Here is an 18,413-nt window from a genome sequence, read left to right on the forward strand (position 1 = left end):
ATGAGCCAGTTAATAAATTAAGGTCCTAGCAAGGAAGATATCCCCTGATCACTGACCAAGCGTTCCCCTAGGAGAATCCCCTCACTCCCAACTTTTCCAAACATAAAAGATTCAAGTTGTCAAGGCAAACCTTAATTGGGATACGAATCAGTGACAAGTGGGACACTACAAGTAGGGGAGCAAAGGGTGTGTCCAGAACCCTCAATAGGCTGTTTAGAATGATGGGTGTGGGCTTTCCTTGCTGGGAGCTCCATTACTGCCAGTGGCGATGAGCCCTAGGAGGGCAGGGGGACAAAGGGGAACACGCGGTGCCTGTGTTTTGTTGTCCTGTCCACAACTACAGGAATGCCTATGTGAGGGTGCAGAGAGGAAAGGCAGAAATCAAACATGTGTCCTTTATTCCACCGAGTCGGCATATCCAGGAGCCGACGCTGAGTCGTCTCACCAGGGTGCTGGGAAGGTTCCCTGGGCCCAGGCATTTTACTACCTGGGCTCTGCTCTCCAGACAGATGGTAGGGTGGGCAGTGGAGAGGAGCTGAACCTCGAGGCAGAACCCCCTCAGCACTGAAGGGGAATGCAGAGTGAGGAAGTAGAATCATGGAGGGGGCAGGGAGGGGCGTCGGAGGACCGAAGTTGGGTGTTTTGAGGTGAGAGCTTTTCCTGCCCAGCCCTGCAGGTCCCCTGACAGCGACACCCAGGCTGTGGGTAGAGGTGAAGGTGCTGTTGCCCATGCCCACTGTGCTGTTGCTGCATTCTTCTGGGAATCCCTTTCCTTTTCCTGATGTGCTTAGTCTGGGAGCAAGAATCATTCGTCAGAGGAATGCAGGAGCCACTCGCTGGAGTCCCACCGTTTTGGAGAAGAGCTGTTTGGAGCTTCAGGAATGAGGTGGAAGGAAGTGGAGGACAGAAGACAAGAGGCGGCTAGAGAGGCTACCAGCCCAAGGACTGGGGCCGGGAGCTAAGTGCAATTGGGCCAGGAACGTGTTCATTGGAATCATGGGTAGGAGACTGAGATACCCCTGGGCTCAGTCACCACCAAAGACAGAACTGGGGCAGAGGCAACTGGCCACTTGCCTATGAGACAGAACTCAGGCACCAAGTAAAAAAAGTCCCCACACAGAACTGCCCCTCTCTGCCCCCCGGCAGTCTCAGATGACCTGCTCCAGACAGACCCCAGCGGCCAAGGAGGCAGGGCTATTGCTGGGATATCATGGCAAGTGCCCAGTCCAAGAAAGCCACTGTGATGTCCTGTAGACAGAGCCAGGTCCAGTGGGCAGCCTCACTGAACTGTGTCTTCACGCAGCTCCAGGTCACCTCACCTCTGGCAGGAAAGCAGAACATTTATGGGGGTTGCGAAGTAGTGGTGTGCAGCTGTGTCAAGTCACAAAGCTGCACACTCAGCCCACAACTGCATACTAGAGTGGCCAAGGGATGCGCAAGGGGCAGGGCGGGGTGAGACACTGGACAGAGGAGACTTGTCCCTGGAGAGAGGGCATGGGGACACTGGGGCCCTGGCTGAGGGTCTTACCTGCACGCCTCGTGGCAGTGCTCCTGGGCCTGGGCCAGGGCCTCAAGCAGCATGTGCCACAGTGGCAGCAGCACTTTCTGGTAGAGAAGCAGGAACAGCTCCCCCAGAGAATGGAGCAGCTGGTTCAGGGAATCAGGGAGCTGGAGCTGGAGCAGGACCATGAAGAACAGACGGGGTTAGAGTGCCTGGGAACGCACCCTGACCCTGAGGACCCAGTCCACGCGGGGCTGCACCTTCCCAGGAACTCAGCCCTAGGGGAGACCAGCCTTTTTCTGAACTCCCTGTCTCTGGCTTACCCTCTGGGAGAGACTGAGGAGGCTGTCACGGACACAAGCAAGGTGGGAGGCACAGTGGGCAGAAAGGAAGCTGACTGCGGCATTGATGTGGGCCCAGGCCAGCTGCAAGCTAGGCCTCAGCACGGTCAGCAGGTGGGAGCCCCAGGCCGGCAATGTCTCCCCTAGCCAGCTGTAGGAGACGCAGGGAGAGAGGAAGTCTGAGTTTCCTCAAGCAGCTGGACTCCCGAAGAATAGCTGGGGGGAGGCCTTAGGAAAGGAAAACCACAATCACTTCCCACTGACTATCAATGTTGTCACACCCTGAACATCCAAGCCCTCTCTCTGCCCTCTCCCTCCTCCTCTTCCTGGGAGGCGCTTACCTGTAGCCTTGCAGGCTGTAGGAGTAGATCTTGGCACATGCTTGTTGGCCAGCAGGCAAGAAACCAGATGACTGAAGCAACCGGCCAGAAAGGGAGGCTGAGTAAAGGGGGCCTCTGGTGAGCTGGGAGGTGAGGGAGCAGGGACTGGGCGGACAGACACTACAGGCCCCAGAGCAGGCCCGCTGGGGGACGGGGCAGAACTTAGTGTGTTCACAGGGCTGCAGAGCACGCTTGGAGGGAGGGACACACGCCTGGGAAGCTGAGCCCACTTCTCCTGCTGGGCCAGGTGAGCAGGTATGGGGCAGCCAGGGGGAGCCCTGGACTTGGGCATCAAGAAGTCTCGGGTTTCGGGTCTACCATTCTACTTACCTGCTGTGATCTTAAACTAATTGATAAATATTTCCGAGCCTCACTTTTCTCAGGAGTTAAAAAGAAGGTAACACCTACTTGAGACCATGAACACGCAAGCATTTCTACACTGCAAAGAACTAGTCCAATCTGAAGTGGTCGTGTCACACGTCTTAAGTGTCTGCTCTGCAGTATTCAGGGCAAAGCTGTGTGACTGGGGACAGGAGAGCTACACCTAGCTCTATGCTCCACCCCCATTCTAGCTCCCTTGTCTGCCAGACCCTGCTTACCCTGGAAAGAGCTGTGTGACCGGAAGTCGTGGTACAGGAAACCTACGGCAAAGATCAGCATCAACAGCAGTAGCTGTGTCCAGGGCAGCCGGTAGCCCCAAGGCTGCTGCAACAGCCCCTAGAAGGACAGGGCACAGGAACAGTGGTCAGTCTAGAAGATGGGCTGGCCGTACCTCAAGCTAGGCCATCCACAGAGAGGGTCAAGCCCTCATATCGCCCCAGAGGCAGTGGGGGCTCCAGGAACAGGTGGGGCAGAAATGTGACACAGGCCCAACCCAGGGTGTGCCATGACAGAGATGCAGAACAGTGTGGGGGCCGGGGAGGGCTGGGTGCTGGCACCTTGCAGGCCTTGTCACAGTTGATGACATCTTGGTTGTTATAGCTGCCTTTCTTTAGCAGCTCCTGGTTGGTAAGCTTGAAGGATTGCATGGTTTCTTGCAAAGGCTTCCATGTCTATAGGATAAGAAATATCTGGATTGAGAACGTAAGATTTGGCCCATGAAGGAACGCTGAGCCTCTGTCCATTTTCCATGCCAAGTGTGCCAACAGAGTGCCTTCTCAGGGAAGGGGGGACAGCAGCTGAGGGGTACGAACCCAGAACCCAGGTGAGGCTCAGCCTGCCATGTCCTCCCAGCTCCTCACCTTCTTGGGAATCTGCTCCCAGGACTTGAGCAAATGCTCCAGCAGCAAGCTGTGGGGGAAGCACAACCCCTTCCAATCAGCGGGCATACTTGGCCCCTCCCACCCTCCACTAGACCTCACCTCCTTCAGGCTGAAAGACTCTCCACCCCCACACCCAGAGAAGAGCAGCTTCCTAGAGGCCACCCAGCAAAGTTTCCACTCAACTAGCGAGGCATGAGACCCAACAGTAGTGACAAATGTTCCCCTTCTGCTTCTGGGACAGAAACAGGTTGGGGGAAGCATGAACTAAGGTTTCTCTGTGTGGATCAGAGGCAGGTGACCCTCCACCCCCACCTGCCTGGATTGTGACAAGTGCTTGGGGTACAGCTGCCTCCAGACGCTGGCACTGTGGGGGTCCACTGTCAGGCACTCTGTCAGGCTGCTCAGGAGCTGCACAGGAGACAGGAGAGGCAGACACCGCTGGGGCACGGGGCTGCTGGGGGGAGGGTGCTGAGAGAAATCCCCTTCTCCTAAGTTAGGCCACCCAGGCAACCCTAGAGGGTCGTGCCCAGACCCCAGAAATCTGTAAAGGGGGAGGCTGGGATTCCTGAGTTAGACCTGGAGCTCAAAGGTCACTCGTCTGCAAGGGGCAGGACATCAGACAACAGCCAGACCAGAATGTGCTGTCCTTGCAGCTTTGCTCTTTGGAGTGTAGAGCATGAGGGAGTGGAGCAGGAGACTGTCAGGAGTGAGCTAAGGGATGCGCAGGAAATGGGTCCATGAAAGTGGGGCCTTGGCCAGCAGACAGGGACCTCAGCAGCCGACCCCTGGAAGGGTAATAGGAGCCTTCTGCCATTTCCTCACCTCTTTCTTCATCTCAGAAGGGCAATTAGGGGTGGCTCTGGACAGGAAGGAGGGGAAGTAGGTATGCAGGGTGGATTCCGGCTTTGCCCCAAATGCCAGCACCTTCAGTCGGGGGTAGAGCTGACACAGCTGCTCCTGCAGGCTGGGGAGGGGATGGGGAGGAGAGCCAGGCATAGGCTCTAAATGGAGCTGTGCCCTGTGTCCCTTTGCCTGTCTCAGAGTCCACGCCTTGCCCAAAGAGGGGAGTCGCTACGGGCCTTGTAATGACTCTGAATCCTTTTGGACTCAGAGACTGCTTGGAAAATCTGTTGAAGGGCGTGGATCCTCTCCCCAGGAAAATGCCCATATGCCAGTCAAACTCGAGGGCCCATATAATTTCAAGGGGTTTACTGATCCCTTGAGCTTGCAGGTTGTTCTAGGATGGCTGAAGAAGGGCCAGGAACATATTGCCTGCTTCTAACCATACGGTGGGCTCCTTCACAGCAGGTGTGCCCCAAGGCAGCCCTACCTGGGTGTCAAGGAGTTGTTGGGCATATAGGCAAAGTCCAGAAGTGGGAAGAAGTCCTTGGGGCCAATCATGCCAAAGCCCTTGGTGAGGTTGGGGTGCATCCTGTGGGGGAAGAAAGAAACAAGTTTGTTGGGAAGCACCACCCAGGCCATGATCTCAGCTAAGACCGACATCTAGAAAAGGCATAAACTCCACCCTCCCCACCCCTTAACGCCTCCCTCCCTCCCTTCCTCACCATAACATTCTGATCCTAATTTTCCTCCCTCTATGGACACACATTTTGCTGAAACAGCCACTTGGAGACACCCTGGGCCCTCCCCTTGTCATCTCCCCACCACTCACAGGAGCAGACGATCCAGGTATGCAATGGCGAAGGGCGACAGGGACTTGATGCCCAGGACAGGCAGCATGATCCCCAACCACACTGTGGAGACAAAGGGCAGGGAGGAAGCCTCAGGCTCAGACCCGCGGGGGACATGAAAGAGGAGCTTCCTGGCTTTAAGACCATCCCTCTCTCTTCCCCACTGCCTGCTTACCTTTCAGTCCCTCGGTGAGGTTGGCAAAACCGGCTTGACCCAGGGCCCACATGATGGTCAGACACTTCGCTGGTCGGTTCTGGTGGGACCTCAGCAGTTCCAGGAACTGAGGAGACCAGTGGGGGAGGCAGGCTGGGACAGAGCAAAACACTAGGAGCACCCCCAAAGCCAGGCAGGAGGAGAGCTGTCAGCTGGGAGGGGCAGGCTGACGGACAGCGGAGCTCTTTGGCAGTGCGGTGCAGTGATTCAGAGCGGGGGCTCTGGCACCAGATGGTGGCCTTTACCCGTACTTGCCACTTACTAGTTGACTGACTCTAGGAAAGTGACTGAACCCTTCTGTGGTTCAATCTTCTCATCTATACATGAGAATAACAGCAGTAACTGCCTCATATACATATAAAGTAGTCACATAGTAAGCGCCAACAGTGTCAGCCATCATGACTGGTCTTCCAGGGTCCTCCATAAGCCCTTGACTGGGTCCAACAGTGTAGACTCTGCCCAGCCTCCCAGTCCTAGCCTCCTGGTGTCCCCACCACCACCCTGAACCTACCTTGCCCAGGTTCATGGTGGCAATCTTGGGCTTGTCTTGTAGAATGGCCTGGATACAGATACGGTAACCATGCAGCGACTCCCCTGGAGAGACACATGTTCTCAGACCCACACACAGGACTAGACATCCCAAACCTGCAATCTCCCCTTTGTCAGCTGAGCCCAGACCCCCAGCCCAGCGAGTCCTAACTTCCTCTTCCCTTTCCCAAAGAGTGTTGGGATGAACACGTTTCTAGAAACAGAACCACCCAGCCACTCTTAAAGCAGGAAAAAGGGAGTAGGCGCCCAAGACGGGGCTGGGCTATCGCACACGGGCCCCTCTCACCTGGCGTCTTATCCAGCTCTTGCAGCATGGTGAACAGACAGTGGTCAAAAAAGAGCTCCAGAGAACCCGCTGCCTTTGCCAGGAGCCCTCGGATGATCCCACGCAGCTCCCGGCTCACCAGGCTGTAGGGGTAATCTGGGGCGACAGGCCTGCACATGAGTGCTAGGAGCAGAAGCTCCCAGGGGACGGTGAGCGGAGGCAGAGGTCCCTGCACCATGACTGGCATCCTCCCCAGCCCAGTGAGGTCCAGAAGCTTCCACAGCCATGATGATTTGAGAACAGCTCAAATCACCCACATAAATCGAGACCGGGGGGGGGGGGGGGGGGGGGCGGCGGCACTGGGGTCTGTTACTAAGTAACGTGTGTACACACAGCCCTTTCAGAATTTTCTTGAACTTGTCTGAGCTTGAGGGAGTTGGGAAAACTAACCGTGAGTATGCTGGCTTAGGGTGGGTTCACTTAGAGGCGCCTGGAGCTTGTAGTTGAGATAGCTGGCCAGGTCCTTCAGCCACACGGATGGGTTCCCAGCGAACACACTCTGGCTCTTGTCCAGTTCTTTCTGCAGAGCTGCCACGTCCAACTGCCAGGGACACAGGCCCCTCATCGTCAGTTGTGGGGGAATTTTGAGTGTGGAAAAATGGAGTAGGGGTGGGAAAATGGTTGAACTAAGTGGTGGTAGGAAGAACAAAGGATTTCTGCTTTTAAACATAAGCATGTGGAATGCTACAAGTTTGCTGCATCCAGAGCTTTAGAAAGTACAGGACAGCTGGAATTGCTGATCTCTCTTAGGCCTTTCACATGTTCAAGGGGAAAAATAAAGGACAGGATGCAAAATGAGGGATTACTGCTTCCCTGGGGAGAGAAACAAGTAGTTTCTCTAACTCCTCCCTGGTATCCATGAAGGTTCAAGGCTCTCCTGTCACTAATCTGTTTCCCTATAAACTTATTTCCTTTTTACCCTAAGTGCAAACATTCCATCTCTTGGGGTTTCCATCCTTCCCTGAACGCCTCCTCTCAACCAAGTGTCCCAAATTCTACAGTTCTCTCAGCTGCGTCCCCCTCTGGCTCCTTTCACTTTCTCTCCGCTCCAAGTCCTCCTTCGTTCCCCGCCTAAAGTCTAGGCGCACTCACAGCTTTCAGCGCCTCCTCCAGGCTGCGGAACCGGCCCTGCTTCTGGTTTTGGTTGGTGAGGGTCGCCACCTTCTTAGTCTGCTTCTTGTTCCCTGGTTTCTTAGGCTCCACAGCAGGGGGTGGCACCTGCTCTTTATTCTGCTTCTTCATGATTCTCTCAAAGCCCAGCTCGTAAAGGGTGCTTGTTGTCTGGATTGGAGCTGGGGTGATGACAGGAAGAAAAAGGGGGGGCCATCCTTGGGTCATGAGGGCCTCACAGGAACAGGGGTCCCTTCCCCCACACTGTCCCCTAATTCATCTCCAGGGAGGAGCTGCCTCAAAGCCCCTCCTTGCTGTCCTGCTTAGGGAGCAGGCCAGGGGGCCCTCCTGGCTGCTTCTTTCAGTCATCACAGCTCTTGAATTCATACGCTCTTTCAGAGATGAGGCATTTATTAGGAAATCAGAGGATGTGGGAACTAGTGGAGGGATTGGAGACAGGGCTGGCTTCCTTGGAGAGGGGTTACTAGTCTGGGAGGTCAGAAGTTTTCATCTTGGTTCTACCCCAATTCCTCCTGGTTCAAATGTGACAACACCTTAATCGACAAGTGGCAAGAGTTCTCCACTCCTCCAGGAGACTGAGGAAACAGGTGCCACTTAGGACAAGACTTGGTGGGGGTCGAGAGTGTGAAGCGGGTCATTTCTCCCACCCCCAGGCCTCCTGTCCGTCCTCCCCTCCCCTCATCTGCTGGTTACTTAGAGAGGGGGCACCTTGTATGACGAACCAGAACGCCTCTTCCCTGCATGAGGACACCTGCCCAGAGAGGCCAGGCTAGGGCCCGGGAACAGCTGGTAGGGTTTGTGTGTGCAGTGAGCTGAGCATCCGAAGACCGGAATCCGAGTCCCTTCTGACACGTGATACTGGGCAAGGCATCTAACTTCACTAGGTCTCAGTTTACCCAACTGCGAGGCGATGACAGCAACCTCCCTCGCGCTGTCTACCTCTTGTGATGCTCAAAAGAGACAAGGCGAGGGTCGCGCTCGCTGAAGCGGGAGGAGCCGATCGGCAGGAGAGCTCTCGCCTCCAGGAGCCCGGGGGTGTTCTGACTCTTTGCGCTCCGGCAGCTATCCGTTACCACCCAAGAGGGGCAGGCCTGGGCCGGGCAGCGGCGCGTGCAGCGGGCCGGTGGGTACTCACGAGTCAGGTCGTATTTCCACACTCCGTTCGCCTCCCCGAGCGCCCGGCGGTCCCCTCCGCCGCCTCGCCCGCTGCCGCCGGCCCCAGGCCGCCGCCCCTTCTTCACCACCTCCCAGCGACCCCCACCCGCCGTCTTGGCCGCCATGGTTCCGACCCTCCCGCCAATGCCACCTCCCTGGACTTTCCGGTCCGGTACGGACGCACTGCGCTCTGCCACGTCTGCTCGCAGGGCCTCGTGCGCGTGACACCTCCCGCAAGGCAGCGTGGGACTTGTAGTCTTTCGTTTTTGCCTGGTTGTGCCTAGCGAGAGGTCACGTGGGGGAGTCCGGGGAGGGGGGGGGGCGCCCCCCCTTAGTAGCAAAAGACATCCAGGCAAAGGTGTTGGGATGGGGAGGCTATTACATTCAGCAAACTTTTATTGAGCATCTACTGTGTGAAGGCCACAGCATTGGGTGACTTTGTGGAAAGTTAACTGAAATTTTCTTTTCTTTCTAGTAGTGCTGGAAGGATGGAATGTAAATAGTTCTCACCTCCGGGAAGAGTTTGAAGATTAAATGCTTCCTTCCTTTAAGGAAAGTGCTTGTTTTACTGTTGCTCGTGATTAAACTTTGAGTTTTTTGTTTTTTTTTTTTAAATAAAGACTTTATTGGGGAATTGAGAGAGGGGAACAGACAAGCTGCCGTCCTTTTGTTCTTCAGTCTAGTTGTGGAGAACATCGCTTCACTGGCCCCTGTTGGTGTTATCATTGTGCTCCTCCTGGGTGAGGCAGTCGCTCATAGGTCATTGGACTGCCACTCACAGTGGCTCATAGCAGCTCACAAGAGCTCACGCCAGCTGCCAGCCAGCCCCACTGCAGCCTAGCCATCGCCTGCAACTCATGGCAGCCCAGCTCCAGGTTGAGCTGTTGTTCAGCATCTTAGCTGTGGAGGGCAGTGTCACTGGCCCTCATATGTGGGATCCGAACCGGGGCCCTCTGGCATCCCAAGCCAGTTCTCAACCATCGCGCCATTCGGCCGGCCCATGATCCACTTTTTTAGAAAGGTAAATGGGATATGTGAAGGAGGCGTTTGGGTGGGGGGAAAGCAGGAGGTGGGTGGTGATTTGCTGCCTCCTTCTGCCTGTCCTCCAGATGGAGAGCTTTTGCCAAGGACCACATTTGAGTTGGTCATGAATCAATTTAGTTTTTAGATCCTTGGTTTAGATCCTCAGAGTCCAACAACAATATCGCCTCTTTGCTTGACCCCTTCTGTGCCACATGTATGGTCACAGAAGAGACACTTTTGGGAAGAGAAACAGAATAGGTTTCCATAGAGGCAAAGGAGGGGGCTGCTGCACGGAGGAGGAATATAGAAGGGTGGGGAGGCTTTCTTTCCTATCTTTTCTTAGAATAGTCTGGCGGTCATCTGTAGTAAATTGGCACATAGGGGACAGAAGTCATTCACTTACTTACCCATCAGCATTCCCAAAGCACCATCTCTACCTAAGTACCCAGTGCTATGCTAGAGGAGCTGGAGGAAATACCTCACTTGCTTGTGAGGAACTCAAAGATGGTGTGGGAGACAAAGGTGTAAACAGAAAATGACAGTCCACCATCTGAAGTGTTCCATGGAAAAGCACCCTTAGTATGAGGTACTGGGAAGAGGTAGGGGAGGAGGCAATGGTTTTACATCCCTGAGCTTTGGGCGTTCAAAGGGCAGCCTTAGACACCAGCCATGGAGGTGGGCTTGGGCAGGTACCCACATCGGGTTTGAGAGGTGAATCAAAAGATGTTGGGTCAAGGGGGACAGGTGGGTGTCTAGTGTGGGGGCAAGAAGGGGGGTGAGTTCATTGAAGCACAGTTTTAGTTTTCTATTGCTGCTGTAATACCACTGTATTAGTTTTGTATTGCTGCTGTAACAAATTACCACAAACTTAGTGGCTTAAAACAACACAAACTATCTTACAATTCTGGAAGGTGGAAGTCTGACATGAGTCTCACTGGGCTAAAATAGGTGTCTGCAGGTCATGTTCCTTTCTGGAGGGTCTAGGGGAGAAACTGCTTCTTTGCCTTTTCCAGCATCGAGGCTGCTCACACTCCTGGGCTCATGGCCCCCTTCCATCTTCAAAGCCAGAAACAGCGGGTGGAGTCCTTCTCACATTGCATCACTCTGACCTCCTCTTTTGCACCGCCTTCCACTTTTATGAACTCTTGTGATTACATTGGGCATACCTGGATAACCCAAGATACTCTCCTTATTTTAAGGTCAACTGATTAGCAACTTAATTCTATCTGAAACCTTAATTCCCCTTTGCTATGTAACCTAACATATTCACTGGTTCCGGGAATTTTGATGTGGCCATCTCTGTGTGGAGGCATTATTCTGCCTCCCATGCCCACTTTACCAGCAGAGTGAGGTCTTGGCCTGTAGATGAACACTGGGCAACACAGAACAACTACCTTATCCTTTCATAGTATTTACCTGGAATGATGGCGAAAAAGCCTTTTAGAATAGGGCAAGGGGATTAAAAAAATCATAAAGATAAATAAAAGCAGGAAGGAACTTGGAGAAAAAGAGAGACAGAGTAAGGCCAGAGGTATATGTAGGTGGGGGTGGGTGTCAAAAGGAGGAGGTGAAGTGAATGAGGAATGGACAGGGATTGCTTATTTAAGGCTCCTGTCTGGAGTCATCAGAGAAACTGTCGTGGTCTGGAAGGAGGGTCATGGAGCAGGGTCACAGAGGAAACACAGCCCCAACTATCTTGGTCATAGTCAGGATGGCAAGGAAGCATCTACCAGGACTAGCCTGAAACTAGAGGAACATTGTGGAGGCGACACCTCTGTGGTCCTTGGGGGCGAGCACTCAATCATAAGTCAGTCAGTCTGAATTCTAGTCCAGGTTTGTACTGCCTTGAGCAAGTCATGTCACATGTGGGCCTTGGTCCCGTCATCAGTAAATGAGGGTGCTGGTCTACATGACTGCCGAGGCTCTGTAAATGGGCCTGGTAGCCACATTCATTTCAGTGTCTTCAGCTCCTGTTTGGCTTCCAAGACACTGGTTATTATGGCCCTTTGCTGGGGCACACACATCAGGAATGGAGAGCTGTGAGGGTGATGTGAATGGCTTCCTGACTCCCTGTTCCCATTAGAGCTTGTTCTACAGAAGGAACCACATGGCCACTGCTGTCCTTCTGGGCATCAGTGGTCAGAGCTGTAAGCTACTCAGCTCTCTGTCACGTGAGCCCTTGTCCCCAGCTGGACCACTGTTGGAAGGAGTGTGAGCTTTGTTTGACAAGGGATGGGGGACAACATGCAGTCTAACTGGCCCAAAGGAGACTGAAACAAAGCACCTCTTGGCCAGGCCACCCTGTTACTCCCCAACTGCTTTACTGGGCTGTCCACCGTCACAGCCATGGCCTCAAACTTTGTTCCTCCTGAGGGATTCTGGGTCAGGCCTCCATACCTTCCCTTAGAACCCTGGCACCAGTGTTGCAAGATGGGACTGGTTCAGAGCTGGGCTCTGAGGCCAAGTGCCAGTGGTGGTGTCGAGGCATGGGAGAAGGTGGCAGTGGTGCTGTGCTCCATGGCCACCACCTCTTGGAAGGAGGAAAGCCCCGAGACACAGGCTGTGGCTCAGTTAGGGAGAGATGGCATGGACTTTTACCACACAAGTTTATTTAAATAAAAGTGAACAGTACGTAGGCTGGGTGGCCTGAGGGGGCGGAGGTTGAGGAGGTGGGTGGATGGGAGGCAGACGTACAGGAGGGTGTAGGCAGTCTGTGTGGTATGAACTGAGCTGCAGAGGGAGTGGCTAGGGGCCTCGGGGCAGTGCTGGGCTTCGGGGCTGGGGACTGGGGGCAGAGGGTGGGGGCCAAGCCTGGTGCCAGGAGGTCGTTTTCGTCCCTTACATGCTCCCCTCCCTCTCCCTGGCCACCGGGACCTAAGGCACCCCCCTCCTCAGTCCCCCTACCCCTCTCCTGACATCAGCCTTCCCCTCAACTACTGGGAAGTCAAAGGACAAAATAAATAAGAATCGGTGAGTCCTGCCATGGCCCCAGCAATGGGGAAGGGAAGCCAAGCCAGGCACACTGCCCTGGGGCCCGAGCTGTCAGCCCTGGGAAAAGAACAGGTAAAGTGCAAGGAAAATCCAGTAAGTAAAAATATACCAATGACTTTGTCAAATATACAGCTGCTGGCTGTCAGGGGAGCAGGCGGCTGGCTGGGGAGGGTGGCAGCAGCACCCTGGGAAGTGTTGGCCGACACAGCATAGACAACGGAAATAAATAAGGGTGGGGAGTGGGCAGGGGTCCCGCCCACTGGGCCAGTGCCATAGGAGGACGGGGGGCCTCTGTCTGCCCACCTGCCCCATCCCCTCAAGCCCCCCTTGCCTGACTCCCCAGTGCTGCGGCACTGACACAAAGCACCCGGCCGACTGACTGTAAGGAAAGGATTATAATGTGGGGGTGGGGAGTAGGGTGGGGAGGCGTGCAGTCAGCCAGGGCTGGGGCCGCCTCAGTACTCGTCCTGGTCTTCTTGTTGGTGTTCCTCAATCTCGTCGTCTTCCGGGGGTGCAAATCCTTCCTGGAGGGTGAAAAGCGAGAAGGAAGTGGTGAGCAGGGCAGGCCAGGCTGAGGGTGTGGACATGTACGAGTGGCTTGGGGCTCGTGACCTCAGGTCGCTCTCCTCATCAGCCCATGTTCTTCAAGGCCCCTTCTGGTCCTACCCCTTCCTGTCTCAGGGCCGCGCGGAATGGGGGAGGGCCCAGCAGGCCTGGGACGTTGGCGGGCGAAGGCAGAGCTTACCTCAGTGGCATAGAGAATGCCAATGATGCCCGAGATGACAGGGCTGTTCTCACTCTCGTGTTCCTGGCAGATGAGCTCGATGTCTCGGAGTTTGCTGAAGTAGAAGTCGCGCTCCTTCTCCAGCCCGTCCACGGTCAGCTTCAAATCCAACAGCTGCTCGGGGAGAAGGCGGTGTTCGAGCCAGAGATCCGTGACTCACACTCTCCTTCCCACCCCGATGGCCCCGTTGTGGCAGAGTTATCTTGGCGACCCTCGCCCACCCCGCTCACCTGCTGGTTGAGTTCCAGAATTTGGGCATCAGTCTCATGGCCGCCATTTCGGGCTGATGGCGGATTCTTCCGGAGAATGCAGGGTGGGGCCACATTGCTCAGTCGGCCAGAGGTCTGCATATTTTTGGGGCCTGTAGGGGACGTCCTCTGTGGAACTGCCCAGAGGAGAAAAGTCGGATGGGACCATGTGAGCCCAGAGCTCATGTGGCACGAGACAGCCTGGTGTGACGAGTGCGGGGGTAGGCCCATGCGAAAGGCAGGCACTCTTGTCCTCCCCTTGTCTCCCACTCAGGAGGGGCACCTACATCTAGGCCTCAAGCCATGGCCACAGGTGACACCACAGCAGCTGGCCAGCCCTATGGCGAGCCTGGGAGAACAGGGCCTACAGGGAACTAACGAAGGTGTGAGGTGGGGGAGGCAGGAGAGCTGGCCTGAGGGAGAAATGAGGGGAACTGGGGCCGAGAACTTGGGAAGTGGGGCTGGAAGGCTTGGGGGCCCTCTGGCACTGACAGCTGGAGTCTGAGGAAAAGCAGTTTGTTAGGGTCTCGAATCCGGCTCTCACCGAGTCTTTCCTAACAGAAATCCCAGCCCAAAGCCACCCTCCCTATTATGAGTGACCTCGGCATCTCAGGACTGGAGGACTCAAAAGAAGCCTACCCTCCCGGGCTCCCTACCTGGGGATGGGCTCTGTGTCCCCTGCCGGAGCTGAGTTGGGGAAGGGGCATGCTGTGGCTACTAGTTCTCTAGCTAGGGCAGCTCCCTGACCGAGCCGGCTAGGCTACTTCGAATGCAAAGCAAGCAGGTGAGTGGGAGCAGGCCCAGGCGGGGCAGCAGCGCAAACAGAGGAGGGCTCTGCTATGACGGGTTCAGATGCGGGCTGGGGCTGCCCCTCCCCCTTTCTCTCCCAACCCCGCTTCTCCCCAAAGCCCTGCTGCTTCTCCCCTTCTCCTCTAGAACCCAGACGAAGCCTCGTTTTCTGAGACTCATCTCTTGAGGACTTAGGGCGACGGGCCTTTGGAATGCGGGAAGATACGACCAGGCTTGGCAAACTCCTGTCCCTGGGCATCCCGTGGGCAGGGGGCAAGAAGGGTGTGTAGTGCTGGTACCAGGTCCTTGGCTTGGATGGACCTGGACGGAGGAACCATGCCATATGCCGCCCCATCACCTCGGGGCACACATGTTAGCTGATGGTACAGAAGCAAGGGCCCTACCCCTGAGCCTCCCACCGCCGGCTGCCACCCTGGCTGGCGCTGGGGGCTCTCCTTTCGTAGCAGTCTTTGGAACCCTCTCCTCCCTACTGTGACTACCGGGTCTAAGCGGGCAGCAGGCGGCGTCATCTGAACTCCGTGATAACAGTCTCCTCTAGGCAGGCAGGGCCGGGCCGGGTGGCCCAGGGGGCACTCCTGGCTGTAGAGACCTGCCGGCCCGGCCCCCCACACTCCCTCCCCCAGCTCGGGCTCGTTACCTGCTGTGCCAATGAGTTTCTTGGATTTGTTGAAGATCTGATCACCTGGGTTAGGAGGTGGCGCTACGTCCTGGCCCTGCCGCGCCAGCAGAGGGTTGTACTCCTTTCCATCATAGTTTGCGTCAAAGAATTTCTTAAACCACTGAATAAACTCAAAATTATCTTGGAATTTTCCTTTCACTAATTTCTCTACAGGAATTATCTGAAATAGACCACATAAGCAGAGAGCTTTAACCACCTGCTGCTGGAGGGCTGCTTTCCTCTGGGAGCGGGCCACTGCTCTCAGGAAAGCCAGCCCCTGGGCTGCAGCAGCCTCTACCTTCTCCCCTGCCCCCCACCCGTGGCACCAGAGCAAAAGGGCAGACTGCAGGCCCCGGCCTGGGACCCAGAGACAGCTTTTTCCTCCAGGCACAGCAGAAACTGTGTGGGCAGGAGGCCCTTGATGCCGCTGCCTGCATGTGGGGTGGGAGCTGCTGGAACCAGGGGCCTGGCGCCATCAAGGCAGTAGAATGAGCAAGAGACTTTCCTTGGGCCCTAGAGAAGGAACTTAATAGGAGCAGAATACCAAGCCTCAACAGCTGGGATAGACAGGGTTCAAAGACGAGGAAGGAACAGGGATGTTGTCAGGATGAGATGTCAACTGTGGGGTTTTCCACTGTGCCTTGAGCTGGGGGAACATTTCCTCTGGAGAGCTGGTGGGGGTGGGGGATGTACAGAGAGACGTGAGAGCTGGAAGGACCCCAGCAGCCCCTGGTGCCCCGGCTGGTGAGCCATCTTCTTCCCCAGGGTCACACAGCTCCTCAGGGCCCCGGGGGGCACAGGCACCTACTTTGTCAACACCCATCTTCTTGAAAGCTGCTTGCAGCACCTTGAAGTTGTGAATGTACTCGTGCTCTAGCTTGGCCTGGAACTTCACCTTCCTCAAGTGTACACAGCCAGGGAAGAGCATGTCCATGAACTGGCAGTAGGCTGCCCCTGTGGAGAAGCACGGCCGGCTGAGGGGGTCCTGGCCGTTCCCCTGCCCAGGCTGCTTGCTTTCACTTCCCCAGGCCCTCTGCTAGCCTATGCCCCCAAACAACCCGATCTCCTCTTTTCTCTCCTTGTTCTGGGGCGGGGGCCAGTCCTACCTGCAGGATAGACACAGCCAGAATCCTTCCAGCTTTCCAAGTATAAGAGCAATTACTATTTACTGATGCAATTATGTACCAGCACCATAGCAAACACTGTACATACGTGATTTAACCTAACAGCAACCCTGTTAGATAGGTGATATTATCTCCATTTTATGGATGGGAAAACGGAGACGCCGAGAGATACAGTGACTTGCACAGGTTTGCACTCCAAGAAGAGCTGAGATGTGGGCCCAGAGTGGCCTGCCTGGACCCCATGCTGTTAACCTCTGCCTGTCCCCACTGCCCCGGCCCTCCTGCAGCCCTTCCCTGTGCCTCTCCTGCTCTTCCCACTTCACGGAGACCCCGATTTCCTTCAACTCCAAACACTGGCTAGTTTAGGGCTCTGCAGCAATCCTTAATCCTAATTACAAGCTACATTCTCTGCTGTGGCTGTTCTGCCTCCCACCTTCCCTCCCTTTCCCTCCAGCAGGGCCCACTCCCCCCGCTTCCAGCCTCCTACCTGAACACAGCTGTTCTATCTTGGTGTAGTTGAGGTGCAGGGAGTCATTGACCCATGCAAGCATGTCATGGCGACTCAGATTCTCACTGGTCACGGATGTGGAGTACACATTGACGGCCATACCCCAGCTGCAAAGAAAGGAGAGAGGCAAGGTCAGCAGCAGGGAACTCATGCTGTTCTTTATCTGTAAGGAGAGCAGGAGCTGGACGATGCCTAGGGAAATGAGAAGCGTTTTCCTCCAGACAGCCTTGCAGTTTCCCTCTGGAGAAGGGGTACCTATTAATTCTTTAAACATTTAATGAATGTCTACTATAAGCTAGATGTGTGCCAAAAACTGGTGAAACGAAGTTAAGATGTGGTCTCTGCCTTCGAGGAGTTTACAGACAGACAAATCCCCAGAGTAGGGAGTGACAGGGCACATACAAAGTTCAGGGATGGCACAAAGAAGGAAGTGATCCCTTCTGCTTGGCAGGGTCAGCGAAGGCTGCAGAGAAGAGATGCTGGAGCTGGAAAGAAGCAGGAATTTTCCAAACATACAAAGGGATAGGGTAGAAGGGCACTGTGGGCCCGAGGACCAGCAAGAACAAAGGCATGGCTTATTCTGGGACTCCGAGTTGCCCAGCAGGCCTGGGGAACAGGTTTTGTGTTGGGGCGTGGCACAGTTGGCAGGGACTGTTCACCAAGGGCTTTGTTTACCGCGAGGAGCCATTTGGACTTTCTGTTTGGACAACGGGAAGCCATTAGAGCGTTTTAAGCAGACAGTGTCCTGACGAGATTTGTGGTTTGGAAAGCTGACTAACCTTAGCCTCTGCTCTGACTTCAGGTCCCATATTCCTGTGGGGCCTGGGGCCTGCTGGCTGATCCACAGGCACCTAAACTCCGCTTGTCCAGAACCTTCCCTTAAAACATACTTCTGCTCCTGTATTCATTATCCCAGTGAATGTCACCACCAGCCACCCAATCACTCACATTAGAAACCTATGAGGTCATTCTAGACAGCCTATTATCTCTCCTCCTCATGTCTAATCGAGTCCTGCAGCTCTGCCTGCCCCATGTGCCCTGCTCTTCACCACCTCGCCTGCTACCTCAGGGTTCACCCATTCTTTCTGGCCAAGGCTAGCAGAAGCCTTCTAGAAGGCCTTCCAGCCTCCAGTCTGTCTCTCGCCCAGTCCATCCCTGACACGCTGCAGTCAGAATCTAAAAGCAGCACTGGCCACACCACTCCCCAGCTTAGAGCCCTTTCAATCAGCAGTAATAAATGATACACTCATGGGCCAAATTGGCCTTGCAGGCTTGAACTCTTTAGCACTCGCAGTGTTGGAAACGTTTTTGAATTAGTGCTCAATATTTTAAAGCTGGGATGTTTCACACAAAGAATTTGGGATTTCTGGTTTATTTTGGCAGCTCTGGGCCTCTGTTCCCTGCACAGTAGCCTACCGTCAGAGCTGAGCAAAGCCGCCCCCTTCTGGCCAGCAGGTGTGAGCTCCTATTGGCCCTGCCCCCGCCCCCCCATGGCCCTCCCCCCACCAGAGGCCAAGTGTCAGCACTGTTTATCACTGACTTGCACTGTTAAGGGAAGCGGGAAATATGCGTTATTTCTTGTAGCTAGGTCATTATCGGAAATGGACAAACAGAAGATAGACTGAAAGGACTTCGTACTTCAAGAATTGTGAGAGTGCATATTTCTGGAGTGAAGACAATTTCTCTAGGCTTAATAATATGCAGTGTCTCTTGAAGGA

General features: G+C 55.0%; 2 protein-coding genes across 4 annotated transcripts in view; both read right to left on the reverse strand.

Moving 5' to 3' along the window:
- Positions 1–381: 381 nt before the first annotated feature.
- TMEM214 (transmembrane protein 214) lies at positions 382–8,726 on the reverse strand. Of its 2 annotated transcripts, XM_019641621.1 has the most exons (17): positions 8,530–8,725; positions 7,356–7,555; positions 6,654–6,804; positions 6,225–6,359; positions 5,901–5,983; positions 5,351–5,456; positions 5,157–5,238; positions 4,815–4,916; positions 4,307–4,448; positions 3,801–3,892; positions 3,464–3,512; positions 3,161–3,274; positions 2,822–2,939; positions 2,184–2,280; positions 1,825–1,993; positions 1,529–1,674; positions 382–1,321 (listed from the first exon to the last, which is right to left on the reverse strand). In XM_019641621.1, exons 1-17 carry the CDS (start codon positions 8,672–8,674, stop codon positions 1,195–1,197), a joined length of 2,058 nt encoding a protein of 685 aa, XP_019497166.1. In that variant the 5' UTR covers positions 8,675–8,725; the 3' UTR covers positions 382–1,194. The 2 variants fall into 2 exon arrangements, with proteins under 2 accessions (XP_019497166.1, XP_019497231.1); XM_019641686.1 differs by lacking the exons at positions 382–1,321; positions 1,529–1,674 and having other exon boundaries at positions 1,899–2,070; positions 8,530–8,726.
- Positions 8,727–12,159: 3,433 nt separating this feature from the next.
- Positions 12,160–18,413, reverse strand: part of MAPRE3 (microtubule associated protein RP/EB family member 3) — a 43,985-nt gene continuing 37,731 nt past the window's right edge. The window contains exons 2-7 of one of the 2 annotated variants that reach the window (XM_019641814.1): positions 16,675–16,802; positions 15,872–16,017; positions 15,043–15,244; positions 13,578–13,732; positions 13,309–13,461; positions 12,160–13,087 (exon numbers count right to left, since the gene is read on the reverse strand). In XM_019641814.1, the coding sequence (XP_019497359.1) occupies positions 13,019–13,087; positions 13,309–13,461; positions 13,578–13,732; positions 15,043–15,244; positions 15,872–16,017; positions 16,675–16,795 (846 nt within the window). In that variant the 5' untranslated portion in view covers positions 16,796–16,802 and the 3' untranslated portion in view covers positions 12,160–13,018. The remainder of the gene's footprint in view (positions 13,088–13,308; positions 13,462–13,577; positions 13,733–15,042; positions 15,245–15,871; positions 16,018–16,674; positions 16,803–18,413) is intronic. The other variant, XM_019641895.1, reaches the window with a different exon arrangement.

This window comes from Hipposideros armiger, unplaced genomic scaffold (genome assembly GCF_001890085.2).
Source record: "Hipposideros armiger isolate ML-2016 unplaced genomic scaffold, ASM189008v1 scaffold_0, whole genome shotgun sequence".
NCBI classification, from domain to species: domain Eukaryota; kingdom Metazoa; phylum Chordata; class Mammalia; order Chiroptera; family Hipposideridae; genus Hipposideros; species Hipposideros armiger.

Excerpts from the sequence above, each read along its gene's own strand:
- TMEM214 (XM_019641621.1), bottom strand. The coding sequence starts at position 8,674 with ATGGCGGCCAAGACGGCGGGTGGGGGTCGCTGGGAGGTGGTGAAGAAG. Across the intron at positions 3,513-3,800 it reads AAGCACTTGTCACAATCCAG|CTTGCTGCTGGAGCATTTGC; the intron begins GCAGGTGGGGGT and ends CTTCCCCCACAG. Across the intron at positions 1,675-1,824 it reads TCCTCAGTCTCTCCCAGAGG|CTCCAGCTCCCTGATTCCCT; the intron begins GTAAGCCAGAGA and ends GTCCTGCTCCAG.